This window comes from Saccopteryx leptura, chromosome 3 (assembly GCF_036850995.1).
Source record: "Saccopteryx leptura isolate mSacLep1 chromosome 3, mSacLep1_pri_phased_curated, whole genome shotgun sequence".
NCBI classification, from domain to species: domain Eukaryota; kingdom Metazoa; phylum Chordata; class Mammalia; order Chiroptera; family Emballonuridae; genus Saccopteryx; species Saccopteryx leptura.
Genome location: NC_089505.1, coordinates 329,941,842 through 329,959,850, shown reverse-complemented (window position 1 = coordinate 329,959,850; position 18,009 = coordinate 329,941,842). Strand labels below are relative to the sequence as shown.

Here is an 18,009-nt window from a genome sequence, read left to right as displayed (position 1 = left end):
CAGCGACCTTGAACTCAAGCCAGCAACCTTGGGCTTCAAGCCACAACCATCAGGTCATGTCTGTGATCCCACACTCTAGTCAGTGATGGCACACTTAAGCTGATGAGCCCGCTCAAGCTGGATGTGCTTGTGCTCAAGCTGGTGACCTCGGGGTTTCAAACCTGGATCCTCTGCATCCCAGGCCTACCAATGCTCTATCCACTGCACCACCGCCTAATCAGGCTTCATTTGTTTATTTTTATTTATTTATTTATTTATTTCATTTATTTATTTTTAAAATCTTTCATTTTTATCCATGGTGTAGACATAAATATAATAAAAAATAATTTCGACGAGGTTATTATATAGCTTCAGATTTATCAGTTAAGACCTGCTATTTAGTTGTATTCTATTTTGTAATTTTTGGTGGTTTTTTAATCTTTTAAATTGTATTAACATATTTCTGAAGAATTACATTATTCTATGGTTACTTCATGCTACTTTGCAAAGATTCATTAATATGACATTCATGAGTGTAGTTAATTAAGTTGATGCAAATAATGGTGGTCAAGTCAATGGAAAATATTTAATTCTTCTAATAGGAGTAGTGGTGATTGTTAAGTATGTATAGTACTGAACATAAAGGGAGACTTTATGTTAAATTTAGGGAATCTTTCCAAAATAAGCTGTGAGCATTAGTAAGTGTATCTTGCAAAATTTGACCAATGATTTCTTTTTTTCTTTTAATTTATTCATTTTGAGAGGAGAGAGAGAGAGAGAGAGAGAGAGAGAGAGAGAGAGAGAGAGAAAGGAGGGAGGAGCAGGAAGCTTCAACTCCCATATGTGCCTTAGACCAGGCAAGTGCAGGGTATTGAACCAGCGACCTCAGCATTCCAGGTTGATGCTTTATTCACTGCACCACCACAGGTCAGGCCAATGATTTCTTTCTTTTTTTTTTTTCACACTGTACAAGCCCCTTCAGTGCTCACAGCCCATAGGTAAGGAGGCCGGGCAATGGTTCAAGGCTGCAACTTACTCTGGCATGGGTACACTAGGAGAGGCCCACAGACAAGGGTCCACCATAAATCCATTACCATGCTCTGATTTCTTTTGAAAATAGTTCTCTCTGCTTTTCGTACTGAACTATTAAATGTTGTGGCTTAGTGGATTTCTTTTTACACAATAGTTAATTTCAGTGGTTTCAGAGCATTTTGAGTATTTAAAGTTTGGAAAACTTTGTAATTCTTTGCATGAAATCTTACATCAGTGAGTCATGAGATTTTATTTTTAAATTTTTTACCCTTGCTTACTTATCAGTGTTACTAAATTTGAAGTTTTGGTTCTTTTTTTTCTTTTCTTTTGTTTTTTTGCCATAAATGATGACAAGCAGTCCTATCTTATGAGTAATTAAAACAAGATAATATAGTTGCTAACAAAGTAAAATTGCAATTTATTTTTAATTGTGGTTTTACCTTTTTCTTAAGATTCCCTTGTTATGCCACAACCAGACAATAATCATCAGTGGATGTTCAATAAGAACTATTTCCCTATTGTGGATGTTGTGATTGATCCTCACCTTGTATATCATCTTCGACCACATCAGAAAGAAGGAATCATATTCCTTTATGAATGTGTGATGGGAATGAGGTAGGAAAAGAAATCATTTGTTGAGTCTAATCTGAGTTTTGATTTAGCTTGTAACGTAATAGTTTTCTAGGAAGATTCTGAAATAATGATTCTTAGAGGGTCCATCATGAATTTAGTGAGAATGATGAGTGACACTTCATTCGTGCATTTATTTCAAAAGAGGTGCTTGATGGATACCATGTGTTAAATATTTTGCTAGGAGCTGGGTATACAGGAGTTAGGACTATAGTCCTAGGAGCTGGACACACAAGAGTTAGGACCCTTGTCCTTACTCTTTATTTGAAGAAACAAATAAATACAGTCAACCTTAATGTGATACAATCAAAGTACACTAGTAGTATGATAAAGGGGTATGCATGCAAAATGGAAGAAGCCTTTATTCTCCTTATGAGAATTTTAGAAAAAAGTTATCTTCTTATCTCACCTCTAAAAAAAAAGGATTTTCCCCCTTCTTTTATTTATTTTATTTTATTTATTTTTTCATTTTGTATTTTTCTGAAGTGAGAATCAGGGGTTGCAGACAGACTCCCGCATGTGCTCGACTGGGATCCACCCAGCATGCCCATCAGAGGGCGATGCTCTGCTGCAATCGGAGCCATTCTAGTGCCTCAGGCGGAGGCCACAGAGCCATCCTCTGCGCCTGGGCCAACTTTGCTCCCATGGAGCCTTGGCTGCGGGAGGGGAAGAGAGAGATAGAGAGAATGCCAAGGGGGAAGGGTGGAGAAGCAGATGGGCGCTTCTCCTGTGTACCCTGGCCGGGAATCAAACCCGGGACTTCCACATGCCAGGCCAACGCTCTACCGCTGAGCCAAAACAAAACAACAACAAAGGAAATAAAAATGAATCAGAGATCCCTGCTAAATATACCATTTCCACCCGGGTTCGATTCCCGGCCAGGGCACACAGGAGAAGCGCCCATTTGCTTCTCCACCCCTCCGCCGCGCTTTCCTCTCTGTCTCTCTCTTCCCCTCCCGCAGCCAAGGCTCCATTGGAGCAAAGATGGCCCGGGCGCTGGGGATGGCTCTGTGGCCTCTGCCTCAGGCGCTAGAGTGGCTCTGGTCGCAACATGGCGACGCCCAGGATGGGCAGAGCATCGCCCCCTGGTGGGCAGAGCGTCGCCCCTGGTGGGCGTGCCGGGTGGATCCCGGTCGGGCGCATGCGGGAGTCTGTCTGACTGTCTCTCCCTGTTTCCAGCTTCAGAAAAATGAAAAAAAAAAAAAAAAAAAAAAAAAAAAAAATATATATATATATATATATATATATATATACCATTTCCTTCTGATTTTTGTTTTGTTTTTAATGCATTGGCTCTTGATTTGTAAATTGGTCACTTAATAGGGAGTTTCACAAAGTCTAAGAGCCCCTCGAATGGTGACAGGTTTCCTGGAAACTGTCCAGATTCATGTTCTTTCTCATATTTGCCCTTCTCTTTGGAGATCTTATCTCAGTTGGCCTGGGAATCATCTTTGATCTCTTCTCATTCCACCTTCTCAATCTAATCACACCCAAACTTTTAATTATTTTGAATTCCTAAATATCATTTGATTTCTGATTTTTCTGGCACCCCACTGCAGCTACTGTAGTAACTGATGTCATAAAATTATATTTTATCTGGATTATTGCAGTGACTCCTAACTTATGTACCAGCTTCTCATGCTCCTTAAATGCATTCTGCTTATTACCACCAGTTTGCTATTTCTGTGAAACAGTTCTGAACATGGCATTCCTTTGCTTAATATTATTTAGACTCTCAGACCTTAGTATTTTCTGATCTGTGATATACACTCCCCTGGTGGTAAGTTGGGTCATTTTAGGTATACATGAGCAAGTCTTGTTTTTTAATTTTAATAGCATATTTTAGCTAAAAATTATTAGAAAATAGTGCATTTAACTTTTGGTTGCACAGATAAATTATTCTTAGAAAGAGTTTCCTTTTCAAGTAAATCTAAATTAAAATGTATGTTGATTTAAAGAAAAATAATAACACATATGGCAAAAATTGTGGTGATAATCGTGAAAGACTGGTGTTTGGGGACACTGACCAGAAGATATAGTATGAGCTTTATTTTTAATATATTTATTTATTTATTTATTTATTTATTTATTGAGAGAGGAGACAGAGAGAGAAAGAGTAGCAGGGGGCGGGGAGGAGCAGAAAGCATCAACTCTCCCATGTGTGCCTTGACCAGGCAAGCCTGGGGTTTTGAACTGGCAACCTCAACACTCCAGGTCGATGCTATATCCACTGCGCCACCACAGGCCAGGCAGTCTGAGGCTTTCAAGAATAAATATCCTCATATTTTGTCTTCTTCCTATATTGCCAGGTTCATAGCCTTGTCTTTTCTTGCTTAGAAATCAGTTCAAGTTCCAACTATACTGAACTACTCAATTTGTGTAGTGAATTCCTATTCACCTTTTAGAACTCTGCTCAAGGTGCATCTTCTCAGTGAAGTTTTTCTTCTCTCTTCCTTTCACCACAAAAGGATGGGTCACTATTTTCTCTCTGCTCTCAATATATTTCAACTGGCATTTGGTCTTGCCTTGGCAAACTGTTGATAAAAAATGACAATAGTGGCTACAATTCTTGTTTGTCATTTTATCTCTATATCTTGAAATGGAAAACATTTAAAATTACTTTTTGATTATTCTAGCAATAAGGAATAGAATGATTAATAAAGTATACTTATGTTTTGGTAATATCCTTATTTCCGTTGGGCTTTGTAACTTTAACTATATATAAAATATATATGTCAAAGGACTTTAAAAACTATAAAGTAGTATGAAACATGACTTATAATATTTCTTATAACATTAAAATTTGAATTTCATTAACCTTGTAGATCTGTAGGATAACAGTCTTATTAAGTATTTAATATTTCCCATAGTGTTGGGATATATATTGTTTGAAGTTTTTATTTACTATCAGAGAATCATAAAACCACTTGATAGCCCTTGATGGTTAAGATTACAATATATTTTAAACTGTTTTGATACCTAACACCAAAACTGATAAAAATTGCTGACCTGTTAATGATGAGAAGCTCAGTTAAAGTATTCAAATGTAGATATAAAATTGAGACTTGAAACCTGGCTGGATAGGTCATTGGTTAGAGCATTGTCCTAATAAACAAAGATTGCTGGTTTGATCCCCAGTCAGGGCACATACAGGAACAGATTGATGTTCATGTCTCTCCCTTACTCTCTTTTCCTCTCTCTAAAAAAATAAAATAAATATTAAAATAAAAAATGAAATAAAATTGAGGTTTTGTTTCTTGTCTCTAAATATATACATATAATAGTAATAGATTAATAATGTAAATTCAACTCTCTAATTTGAGATTTGTTTTAGTAATTTTATAGACAAATATATAATGAATACAATTATCAAAGATACAAAAGAGATATGTTGTAAATCAGCTGAATGAAAAACTAGAGCATTGGCCTGGCATGTGGATGTCCCAGGTTGGATCCCAGATCAGCGCACACAGGAGAGACAACCATCTGCTTCTTACCCTTCCTTTTACCCTTCTTTTCCTCTTCCCCTCCCATAGCCAGTGTTTCTGTTTGTTCGAGTGTGGCCCCAGGCACTGAGGATAGCTCCATTGGAGCAAATCAGCCTCAGGTGCTAAAAATAGCTCAGTAGCCAAGCATGGGCCCAGATGAAGTTGCTAGGTGGATCTCAGTTGGGGCGCATATGGGAGTCTGCTTCAGTATTTCCCCTCCTCTCACCTAAGAAAGAAAAAAGAAAAACTACAAAAAGTGTATTGGGGATAGAATTTGTTTTAATTACAAAATATCAGCTTCTGGTTCTTGACTAATAAGTGATGACATTAGGGACATAAAATATTTTCCTATTTTGATTAAAGAAGTATAAATATTTCTAACAGAGTGAATGGCAGATGTGGAGCTATTCTTGCTGATGAAATGGGTTTAGGGAAAACATTGCAATGTATTTCGCTCATCTGGACTCTTCAGTGCCAAGGACCCTATGGAGGCAAGCCAGTAATAAAGAAGACGCTTATTGTCACACCTGGAAGCTTGGTGAATAATTGGAGGAAAGAATTTCAAAAATGGTTAGGAAATGAAAGGATCAAGATATTTACTGTTGATCAGGTAAGAGAATTAAACATTTAGCCTTGGTCAGTTTCTAAATTTGTAGTTTTACAAATCAGTACTGCAATTTTCACTATATAGCAGTTTTTCAAGTATATGTAACTATCTCCTTTGCATAAAAATGGAATCTTGGCAATACAATTTGCTTTTGAGTTAACGTATTCTAATACTTGATTAATGATTGTGTGAAATGTTGCTTAAATTTCATTTCATACAGTTTCTGCTTAGGTTTTGTTAAATATTTTCCTTTTTTTTTTTTTTTAGGACCACAAAGTAGAAGACTTCATCAAATCTCCATTTTATTCTGTTCTGATCATCAGTTATGAAATGTTACTTCGCTCCCTGTGTCAAATTAAGAATATAAAATTTGATCTTCTAATCTGTGATGAAGGGCATCGTTTGAAGAACAGCACCATTAAGACAACTACAGCCCTCACTAGCCTCTCTTGTGAGAAAAGAGTAATTCTAACTGGTCAGTATTTACTTTGGGGGAGTTGTGATGAAATTGTTGCCTAGTGAACATATAAGACTTGTAATATTATGTTAGGCATCCAAAGAATCCATGGTGTTGGATGGAGTTCCTACTAATAAATCTGTGATAATTGAGCTTTGGTAGAATTAGATTTTCAAGTGCACATGGAATGTTTTGCAACCCAGATTTGGGGATTTTGAGGAATAAACAATGGCATCATGGCAAAGAATATAGGAGATGGGGCTGGACTGGCTTTGCTTGGTTCCCAAGTCTTACATTTACAGCTATGCAACTTTGGGTAAGTTATTTAACTTCTCTGTGCCTCAGTTTTTATTTTTATTATTTATTTTAAAATCTGAAATAAGGATAATACCATCTACTTCATCCAGTTATTGTGAGGGTAAAGAAATTATTCTATGTAATGTTCGTGGAAGACTGCCTGACACATGGTCAGTGTTATGTATGTGCTCCGTGCACATAGTTTATTGCTAGCCAAAGTTTCTGGTCCACGCTGTTGGGAAAGGTGGGATGGACTGTCCTTTTCTACCTACTCTATTTTAGCGTAAGGCTTAGACTAAATTCAGGCCTGACTAGTTCAGTATAGTTTTTCTTCTATACCTCATGTTGGTCTAGTGTGGCCCTTTCAGTTTGCTGTTCTGGCAACTAAAGAAAGAAGAGAGTTCTATTTAAGACTAATACTTACAGCCCTTTTATTTTCTATTCAAGGCTTCATTTCTCTGTCATCTCAATGTTTTTTGGAATGAATAGGCGGAGAATGTTTGTTCTTATTATGTCATGATCTCTTGTGTCATTTTGTTCTTCCTGTGTTCATTTTTTTTCTTTTTAGATTTTATTTATTGATTTTACAGAGAGTGGAGAGGCAGGGGGAGTGATAAGTATAGTTGTTTCACTTTATTTTTTTTAAATTTAATTAATTAATTTATTTTTTTGTATTTTTCTGAAGCTGGAAACAGGGAGAGACAGTCAGACAGACTCCCGCATGCGCCCGACCGGGATCCACCCAGCACGCCCACCAGGGGGCGATGCTCTGCCCCTCCGGGGCATCGCCCTGCCGCGACCAGAGCCACTCTAGCGCCTGGGGCAGAGGCCAAGGAGCCATCCCCAGCGCCCGGGCCATCTTTGCTCCAATGGAGCCTTGGCTGCGGGAGGGGAAGAGAGAGACAGAGAGGAAGGAGGGGGTGGGGGTGGAGAAGCAAATGGGCGCTTCTCCTATGTGCCCTGGCCGGGAATCAAACCTGGGTTCCCCGCACGCCAGGCCGACGCTCTACCGCTGAGCCAACCGGCCAGGGCTAATAATTGTTTCACTTTAGTTAATCATTGCTTGCTTGTTGCTTGTGCCTTGACTTGGCAAGGCCAGTGTTTCCATCTGAGGATCTCATCATTCCAGGTTGACACTATCCACTGCCACCAAAGGCCAGGCTCTTCTTGCCTTCTTTATGCACATCAGTGCTATTCTTTGAAGTTAAATTTAGAGAAGGAAAGAGTATGATCAATAGCTTGTTCCTGCAGTCAACAGCTGTAGAGTAGTGTTGTGCCTCAGTGCAAAAAAGAAAACTCCTGTTCTGTTCTCCCTGAGTTGGGGTAAGGAGGATAATCCATCTTTAATTAATTCATGTTCATTTGACTTTGTGTAGGAGGATTGTATTAACCATTACCAAAAGTGACTCTGAAAACTATCTGTGTGTTTTTTTGTTTGTTTGTTTGTTTTTTTGTGACAGAGAGAAAGATAAGAGGCACATATAGGGACAGACAGGAAGGGAGAGAGAAGAGAAGCATCAATTCTTCATTGGGGCTCGTTTGTCTCCTTAGTTGTTCATTGATTGCTTTCTCATATGTGCCTTGACCCGGAGGGGGCCCTACAGCAGAGCAAGTGACCCCTTACTCAAGCCAGTGACCTTTGGGCTCAAGCCAGCAACCATGGGGTCATGTCTATGATCCCACGCTCAAGCCAGCAACCCTGTGCTCAAGCTGGTGAGCCCGTGCTCAAGCGGCCACCTCAGGGTTTCATACTTGAGTCCTCCACGTCCCAGTCTGATGCTCACTGCCTGGTCAGGCTACCTGTGCTTTTTAAAAATGATTTTGAGAAATGTTAAATGACCTTTATAGTCTTTAAATTTAATCACTTAAAGATTATAAAGGTAAAAAGGACAGGGATCGAATCTCTTAGGTATTTATACCCCCAAGATTTTAGTAGATGCACAGCAACTGTTTGCCAGTGATAATAGCAGTGTGGAATCCGGTGATAGAAAAACTATGTTACATACTTATAAAAGGCTATTTTTAAAGGAAAAAAAAATGAGTTGAGGAATTGGAATACTTGATCAAGTAGTTTATGTATCTTTGGTTGTTTGAAGAACTGAGTGGATTCTTTATATTTAACACCCAAAGTAGCAGTTAAACTTTTTCACTACCCTTTTATTTTGAAACCTTAAGGGCAAAAAAAGTGAAGGAAAAATATTTGGTTATGTTACTGGACTAAAGGGGTCTGTTTGCCTGCTTGTATCAGAGCCCTAAAAAGACATGAACAGTAGTTTGCAGCAAAGAAAGGAAGGGTTTATTTTCAGGAAGTGGCCCATGCCCAGAGACAGGTGAGCGCTAGTTCAAAGACCTGGCTCCCCGATGGCTTCCAGGGGATGAGTTACTATATAATTACTATATAATTAATCATAGGGACTCAGGGTTATGTTCTCTACGCATTGATTGGTGTTAGGGGAGGGGGGGTTTATCAGTGCATCTGGGCCTGATGTCAGCCATGGTGTCTCTTCATCTGATTTCACTGCTTTTCTGGGCCTGGAGCTGAAACATAACTGAGGTGTGATACTCTGTCTCTGGAGTCAACAGACCAGAGGCTTTGTTCCTAAGATTATTTGGCGCTGATCAGAACCTCATTGTCATGAAGCCTTAACGATCAAGGGAGTGGACATGCAAGGAAGAAAGAGGCAGGTAAATCATAGTGCTGGCTGAAGCCAGTTTCAATCAAAAGGAAAGAAAAGAGAAAAGGTCATATTAAAAAAATGAAGTTTCTATGCTGTTACAGTTATGCTGTGTTGGAAGAGGAAAAGGGAGGCTGTTCCTTCTTACTGCTCAGTATTGCTTTATTGGAAGAGTAGTAGGAGTCGTGAAATTAAAAGGGCATTAGAAGGGGAAGAAAAAGATAAAAAAGAAGAGTGAGAAATAGGGGTTATTGAACCGTACTGACGGTAAGGAATAAAAATAGGTTCTCTCTCATTTGAAAATCAGATGATTTCCTTTAGCAAACATGGACAATTTTACTAATATTCTCAATCATAAGCAAATGCTAATTCAACTAGCATTCCAAATTAAATTTAATACGTGCAGTAGAAAATTGATTTGGAACTTTATTCAGAAGGAAGGGCCTGACTAGTGAAGATAGTTTCATTGGACTAGAGCATTGCTCCTGCTCTTACTTTGTCTTTAGCTTGTTTCTGTTTTCCTGTCATTATCACTGCTGTTCCCTGAGCTATGAATTTAGGTTAAAACTAGCACCAACCTCTTATATTTAGAAATACTTGTAGTTTGTTTGATCTGCTTAGAATCGCCTCAATGAATTCTTTTTTATAAAGGCAGGATACTTGACTCCCAAGGTGATTTGTTTCTTAGTGTGGAAGTAACCCTCGTATGTGAGTATGTGCAATAAGTGCTACATGCATAATAAGTGTTCAGAAACTATCTAAGAATCAAATGGAAAGAACTTTGATTTTGTTTTCTGGTATTGTGTTTCTTAGGGCTGTGTAACACATTTAGTTCGTAGTTACTGGGAAATGGTTAGGATTTGCTTTGATTAATAGAGTTGTGTTAGACTGCTAGGGCTACCGTAACAAAATAGTACAGACTGTGTGACTTAAACAACAGAAACTTATTTTATCAAAGTTTTGGAGGCTGAAAGCTTAAGATCAAGGTGTCAAGAGATTTGGTTTCTCTGAGGCCTTTGTCCTTGTCGATGGCCACTGGGTGCTGTCATGGCCTGTCCTCTGTGCACGGGTATTCCTGGTGCCTTTCTCCTTCTCTTCTGAAAAGGACATCAGCCCTACTCTTGTGACCTCAATCTTAACTTCCTCCTTAAAGGTTCTGTCTCCAAATTCAGTCTCATTGGGAGTTAGGGCTTCAACATATGAATTTGGGGAGGATGTAATTCAGTTCCTAACACAAGGCAAATGATTATTACAAGCTGTTAGCTGTCCTTTCATTATTACACAGAGGAATCTGAGATTTGAAGCAAAATTCTTATTAAAGACCGAAAGTTAAAAATAACCCCTTATACACACTCTCACATAGAATATTTCTTTATATGTACATATAAAATAGTTTTATTCATATACACATGCATATCAAAATGCACTTAAAGTAAACATTTTTCTGTGATATTGTGTAATATTGAAAACGAATGTGGTAATGGATATCTATAAACATATACTTTAACTATATAGATTTTGAGAAAGAGAACTATAGGACCTAAAGAAAAAATCTATGTATTAGTATGTATAAAGTGCTCTTAGAGCTTTTATGGGGGTTATAGAGGAGCATATAGGTGTAGGTTATTGGTAGAGTTCTAGTACTTGCATTGAGTGGTAGATTTATGTCTTAGAAAATAACAGCAAAACAGAGAAAAAGTATTTTGTGTGTATGTGTGTTGGATTAAAGGTAAGAAAAGAGAAAGAGGTCTTCCATTTCCCTAGAAGTTTTTCTTCCAAAGCTCTGAATATCGTTTTAATAAACATGTCAAGTTGACTTGAAAATCATTGATATTTCCTTTTTTCTTGTCATAGGACATTGCTGCTTAACTTTTATTCACATTAATTTATTTAGATTCTTTTACAAGTTCTGTCTAATCTAGAATTAGAGATGAGTACTAAAAGCATTGAATTAGGGATTGAACTACCTCTAGACAACCTTTGTTACAACTTCTCAGAATGATACTGTGCTAGTGTATTGCTTTCTCTTTTAGCCACATACCCTTCTCTTGTTTTTCCTTCCTCCTTCTTTTTCTTTTCTTCTATAAATTCTTCTTTATTATCCCCTTTTTGTGTTTTGCCTTTTTTCTTTTTTTCAGTTTTTTTTTATTAATTTTAATGGGGTGACATTGATAAATCAGGGTACATATAATCAGAGAAAACAGCTCTAGGTTATTTTGCCATTTGCTTATGCTGTATTCCCATCACCCAAAGTCCAATTGTCTTCCATCACTTTCTAACTGGTTTTCTTTGTGCCCCTCCCCTCCCCCATTCCTCCCCTCTCCTCCCCCCCCCCACCCCGTAACCCCCACACTCTTGTCCATGTCTCTGAGTCTCATTTTTATGTCCCACCTATGTATGGAATCATATAGTTCTTAGTTTTTTCTGATTTACTTATTTCGTTCAGTATAATGTTATCAAGGTTCATCCATGTTGTTGTAAATGATCCGATGTCATCATTTCTTATGGCTGAGTAGTATTCCACAGTATATATGTACCAAAGCTTTTTAATCCACTTGTCCTCTGATGGACACTTGGGCTGTTTCCAGATCTTCGCTATTGTGGACAATGCTACCATAAACATGTGGGTGCATTTCTTCTTTTCATACAGTGCTATGGTGTTCTTGGGGTATATTCCTAACAGTGGGATAGCTGGGTCAAAAGGCAGTTCGATTTTTAATTTCTTGAGGAATCTCCATACTGTTTTCCACAGTGGCTGCACCAGTCTGCATTCCCACCAGCAGTGCAGGAGGGTTCCCTTTTCTCCACATCCTCGCCAGCACTTATTCTGTGTTGTTTTGTTGATGAGCGCCATTCTGACTGGTGTGAAGTGATATCTCATTGTGGTTTTAATTTGTATTTCTCTAATGATTAGTGATGTTGAGCATTTTTTCATATGCCTATTGGCCATCTGTATGTCCTCTTTGGAGAAGTGTTCTTTTTTTCAGTTTTGCTTTTGCCTCATTCTCTTATATTTCAGTTAGGGTGATTTCAGATAACAGACATATGAATTAAATGTGCTAATTCTCCCACATAACTGGAAATCTAGAGCTAGTGCAGGCTCAGTGGTGGTGATACAGCAACTCAACAATATCATTAAGGATCTTGGTTCTTTCTGTCTTCCACTGTGCTGGTGTTGGCTTCATCCTCATACTGGTGGCAGGTGACTGGAGCAGTTCCAGACATCACATCTAGATGTGGTGATATCCAAAGGAGAGCAGGGATCGGCTCTTCCTGTTTATCTATTTTCAAGAGTGAGGAAACTTTTCCAGAAGCTCCTTCCTCACTTCCTCTCCTGTCTCACTAGACAGGGTGGGACACATGATGTTGGTGGAAACAATTGCACCCTTCTGAGCTACCCTTTTCTAGTAGCACCTATCTCTTAGCTGCTAGGACTATTGATTAAACAACTCATGTCTCCTGTCTTTTCTGGAGAATCACCCCTGGTAGAATAAGAGCCTACTCTGTCACCTATAACTTGGTAAGTGATTGACTTCTGATAATTTCAGAAACAACTTTATGGCACAATTTATGCTATAAGGCTCCCTATAATTTAGCTTGAGCTATATTTATAGCTAAGTACATCTTTGCTTAGTTCCTCCCCCTGCTATTTTCTAGTTCTATTATTCCCTTTCTCCTGAGAGCACTCCTTCCATGAATCATACGCAGCCAGATCCTTTAAGATAGGCTCTGCTTCTGGGGAACCCAGTATGGAGACAAACCCTTAATACACCAGTCATTGGCAAAGGGTGGGACTATCATGATTGGCTTGGGTTTATCAGTTGGAACTGGATGACTGGAAGCCAAATACAATGATCCTTTTACACCTTTCTCTTCTCTTTCCTTCTTTTCCCATTCTCCCCCCCCCCCCCTTTTTTTTTAACAGAAACAGCGAGAGTCAGAGAGAGGGATAGACAGACAGGAACGGAGAGAGATGAGAAGCATCAATCATTAGTTTTTCGTTGCGATACCTTAGTTATTCATTTATTGCTTTCTCATATGTGCCTTGACCGTGAGGCTACAGCAGAACGAGTAACTCCTTGCTCAAGTCAGCAACCTTGGGTCTAAGCTGGTGAGCTTTGCTCAAACCATATGAGCCCGTGCTCAAGCTGGCGACCTTGAGGTCTCGAACCTGGGTCTTCTGCATCCTAGTCCAACGCTCTATCCACTGCGCCACTGCCTGGTTAGACCCATTCTCTCTATTTTTATTAGTCATTGTCATAGTTGTTGTTTTAAAGGATTACTTAACAAAATGCATACCAACATAAATATATTTTGTCTAGTCCTATGATATGTCTAAAAATGTAGAACTGATTAAATGTATTAAAAAAGTTTGTAAGTCTAACCTAGGGTTGACCCATTTAGTTTTGAGGGAAGTGATCATTAAACTCCCTGACACTGCAAAATTCATATTCTTTATGTTAATAAAATAAATGCATTTTTAAAACGAATTTTGTTATATATATCTTTGGACAACTTTTCCTAGTCTTTTATGTAAAAGTCATCTGACAGTGTACAGTTGGACTATGCTGATTTATATGTTCTTTTGATACTATAATTATTAAACATGCTGATATTTTTTCTGAAAATTAGTTAGCCAGAGTTATTGAGTATGTAATATATGCAGGATATATTAATCCATTACAGTCTGTGTCAACATTTAGGATATGAGAAGATCCCAATTTGATCTGATAACTTTGAAAGGTGCCATTCACTGAGTGTCTACTAAATGTCAGGCACCTTGCTGGTCACTTCACATACATTCTCTCTCACTCACTCTCTTTCTCTCTCTCTCTCTCTCTCTTTTTTTTTTATAATACGAAAATCATTATCTTCTCACTTTTATTATTATTATTTTTATTTATTTTTTTACAGGGACAGAGAGAGAGTCAGATAGAGGGATAGATAGGGACAGACAGACAGGAATGGAGAGAGATGAGAAGCATCAATCATCAGTTTTTTGTTGCGATACCGTAGTTGTTCATTGATTGCTTTCTCATATGTGCCATGACCACGGGCCTTCAGCAGACTGAGTGGTCCCCCGCCCCGCTCAAGCCAGTGACCTTGAGTCCATGCTGGTGAGCTTTTTTGCTCAAGCCAGATGAACTCATGCTCAAGCTGGCTATCCTGGGGCCTCGAACCTGGGTCCTTCCGCATCCCAGTCCGACGCTCTATCCACTGAGCCACCACCTGGTCAGGCTCTTCTCACTTTTATAAGTGAAAAAAATCTGAGTTTAACTAAAGAGCTAAGGCAATATGTCCAAAGTCACAGTTACAATAATATTAAGAATTACTAAGAGTTATGGAACATTTATTGTGCTCTAGGTTCTATTCTAAGTATAGTATATGGATTAGATCATTTGATCCATACAGACCTAGGATCTGCTATTATTATTCCCATTTTACAAACAATAAAACTGGGGTAAATAACTTGCTCAGGGTCACTCAGAGCTGCTGGTAGGATCGGAACCCAAGCCGACTCCAGAACCTGCAAGCAGCTACTGTGCTGCACTCAATAAGAATTTAGTGCACAGTTAAAACTAGAATAGAAAATTTATATCATTATTATTTTTTTTTTTACTTTTTTATTAATTTTTAGAGAGGAGAGCGAGTGAGAGAGAGAGAGAGAAGGGGGAGGGAGGAGCAGGAAGCATCAACTCCCATATGTGCCTTGACCAGGCAAGCCCAGGGTTTCGAACCGGCGACCTCAGCATTCCAGGTCAAAGCTTTATCCACTGAGCCACCACAGGTCAGGCCGAAAATTTATATAATTATTAACATATTATTTTCAACTTGATTTGGCTGCTCTTTTGTCCCCAGTTTTAGGGACTTTACTTACATTTAGTCCTCTTAAGGAAGAAAGTACAGATTCCTATACAGACCTGTGATGGTAAAACACAAACTTGACCTCATCACTTTTATCTCTTTAGGTACTCCAGTTCAGAATGATCTGCAAGAATTTTTTGCATTAATTGATTTTGTAAACCCAGGAGTATTAGGCTCTTTGTCATCCTACAGAAAAATATATGAAGAACCCATCCTTATATCAAAACAACCTTCTGCTTCTGAGGTATAATTTATTTTAATAAATTTAGGTTGAAAAAGAGCAGTATGTCTAGGAAAATTATCTATAACTTGGGTAATTTTAATCTAGGAAAAGTTAAATTAGTATACTAAATATTTTTTCTCATGATCTTTTGACTCATTTCTTATTTTAGAAAATAACATTATCACTTTCTAAAAATTTATAAATAGGTACTTCACAAAGAATTTTAAATGACCATAAACATAAAAATACTAATCATTACTGGCATTGAAAACTAAACCAAAAGAATCATGAAGTAACTTTTGTAGTTTTCTATAGATGTTTTAGTTGACTAGATTTACAATAGTAATGGTAAGTGTAGATGACAGTAGTGTCCTTTACTGGTCAGAATGTAAGTTCGTACAAATGGCAATGTGTTTTGAAAGACTTAAAATTGTGTATATCTTGTAGCTTTGTGCAACTTTTAGGAATTGTAAAAATTGCTGAAAGATTTAGTTGTAAAGGTTAAAAGTAGAAGCATACTAAAGGAAACAAACTAATTGAAAATAAACATTTCTGAGGTAAGAAAATAGTGTCTACATGTTGTATAGACTCAATATTTCAGTAAATCTAAGACACTTAACAATTCTAAAATGCATCATTATTATATATACCAACAAGAAAAAGATGTTATCAATTATGTAAGAAGTCACTAGCTGTAAAAAGCATCCTATTTCAGAGAATCTTGAGTGAAAAAAAAGTCTCAGAATTAATAAAATACAGTAATTAGTCAACAAATATTTATTGAGCATTTCCCAGACCAGGAACTATAAAAACAATTGTTTATGTAAGTTTTTTATAGCATGGGAAATGCTTCTGATACATTATTTAAAGATAAAATCGCATTCATTTATTTATCCAACACTTACATGTTAAAAGTTGACCAAATGCTAATTAAGTACTGAACATTTGGAATACAACAATAAGCTAAACTGACTGGTTTTTTTGTTTCCATGAAGGTTCATAGCTTGAGATCTTTTTGTTGTTGTTGTTATAAAAAACTTAAACATATAAAATATTGAATATATTTGCATATTTATGCCAAGAAAGAAATTTGGAAGATATACATAAGCCATTTTTTTAATGATTAAAAAAAATTTTTTTAATTAGTTGACATACAATATTATATTAGTTTCAGCTGTACAATATAATAATTAGATATTTATGTAACTTACAAAGTGATCATCCCGATAAATCAGTACCTATTTGATACCATACATAGTTATTACAATATTATTGACGATATTTTCTATGCTATACTTTACATCCCCATGAGTATTTTGAAACTACCAATTTTTACTTTTTACTACCTTCTTTTTCACCCATCCCGAAGCCCCCTTCATCTGGCAGCCATCAACATGTTCTCTGTATCTACGTGTCTGTTTCTGTTTTGTTTTGCTTTTTAGATTCCACATATAAATGAAATCATACGGATTTGCCTTTTTCTGTCTGATTTATTTTACTTAGCATAATATACCCTCTAAATCCACCATGTTCTTGCAGATGACAACATTTCATTCTTTTTTATGGCTGAGTCATAGTCCATATATGTACCACTTCTGTTTTTTTTGTTTGTGTGTTTCTTTAATGAGAGGAGGTTAGACAGACTCCCACATGTGCTGAGACCATTATCTACCTGGCAACCCCTGTCTGGGGCCAAATGCTTGAACCAACCAAGCTATTCCTCAGTGCGTGAGGCTGATGCTTGGCCCAACCAAACTATCCTCAGCACCTATGCCAATGCTCAAAGTGATTGAGCCACTGGCTGCTAGAGGTGTAGGCTAAGGTCAACTGCTGCCTGTTCCCTGTCCAGGGCCATCTGGTATGAGCTACAGAGTGACTTGCAAATGGTTGCCACTAGTACTGAGCTTGTGATTGCTTAGTAAAAGGTACAGGCATGTTGAGACCAGATGTTTGTTTGGGGTTTGTGAACCTTTGAGTGATTTTAGGAAAGCCTGCAGCGTGAGCAAAGCAAGACAGGCCATTATGGAAGTGGTACTGGTAGAGGCTCGGATGGTCCTGGGCAAGGGTGAACAGCTTAGCCACGGTGATGGAAACTTAGATTTGGTGGCCACCTGTGCCTATAAAGGGAGGGCTCAACGAACAGTGACTTCTGCCAGCACTTCTATCTGAGAAAGCTGCCCTTTCAGTCTTTGCCTTGTAGCCAGACCATTCCGTTCCTCCCCATATATTTATTCTTGGTGCCTTTGGAACTGCGGTTCCAGACACTGGAACTCAGAGCGAGTGACTTAGAGTAAGTCCATGCACGGGCCCTTTAAGAGGAATGTGTGGGAGTTGAGCAGCTCTCCATATCACTGAGCCCCAATCTCTGTGTTTTCAAAGCCAGAATTTATAGACACTTATCTTCCTGACACTGGAATGCTGGGTTGAGGAGCCTGGTCTGGGGTTGGGACTTTTTGCTCCTCAAGGGGTACTTCTGCAGCTGAGAATACTTCCTGATTTGTAACTTCCACACATGGGCATGGGACCAGCCTGTTCCTCATCTCTACCCCTCCTATGAGTCTCAACATGGCTTGTAGTTGTAGGACTTCTGTTCAGCTTGATACCAGGCAGTAATTGTTTTTAAAGATTTTATTTATTGATTTTACAGACAGAGGACAGAGAGAGAGGGTAGTGAAAAGTATCAATTCTTGGTTGCTTCACTTAAGTTGTTCATTGGTTGCTAGTGTATGTGCCTTGACACCAGGCAGGCCCAAGGT

General features: G+C 38.1%; 1 protein-coding gene and 1 non-coding gene across 3 annotated transcripts in view; one reads left to right on the top strand and one right to left on the bottom strand.

The window, feature by feature from the left end:
* The window catches only part of RAD54B (RAD54 homolog B), a 142,751-nt gene that overhangs the window by 107,284 nt on the left and 17,458 nt on the right, over positions 1–18,009 (top strand). For both annotated transcript variants that reach the window (XM_066379134.1, XM_066379132.1), the window contains exons 6-9: positions 1,464–1,626; positions 5,514–5,739; positions 6,004–6,211; positions 15,135–15,274. In XM_066379134.1, the coding sequence (XP_066235231.1) occupies positions 1,464–1,626; positions 5,514–5,739; positions 6,004–6,211; positions 15,135–15,274 (737 nt within the window). The remainder of the gene's footprint in view (positions 1–1,463; positions 1,627–5,513; positions 5,740–6,003; positions 6,212–15,134; positions 15,275–18,009) is intronic.
* LOC136401591 (small nucleolar RNA SNORA42/SNORA80 family) lies at positions 942–1,078 on the bottom strand. The gene has a single exon (XR_010750616.1). It is a non-coding gene; the product is annotated as a small nucleolar RNA SNORA42/SNORA80 family (small nucleolar RNA).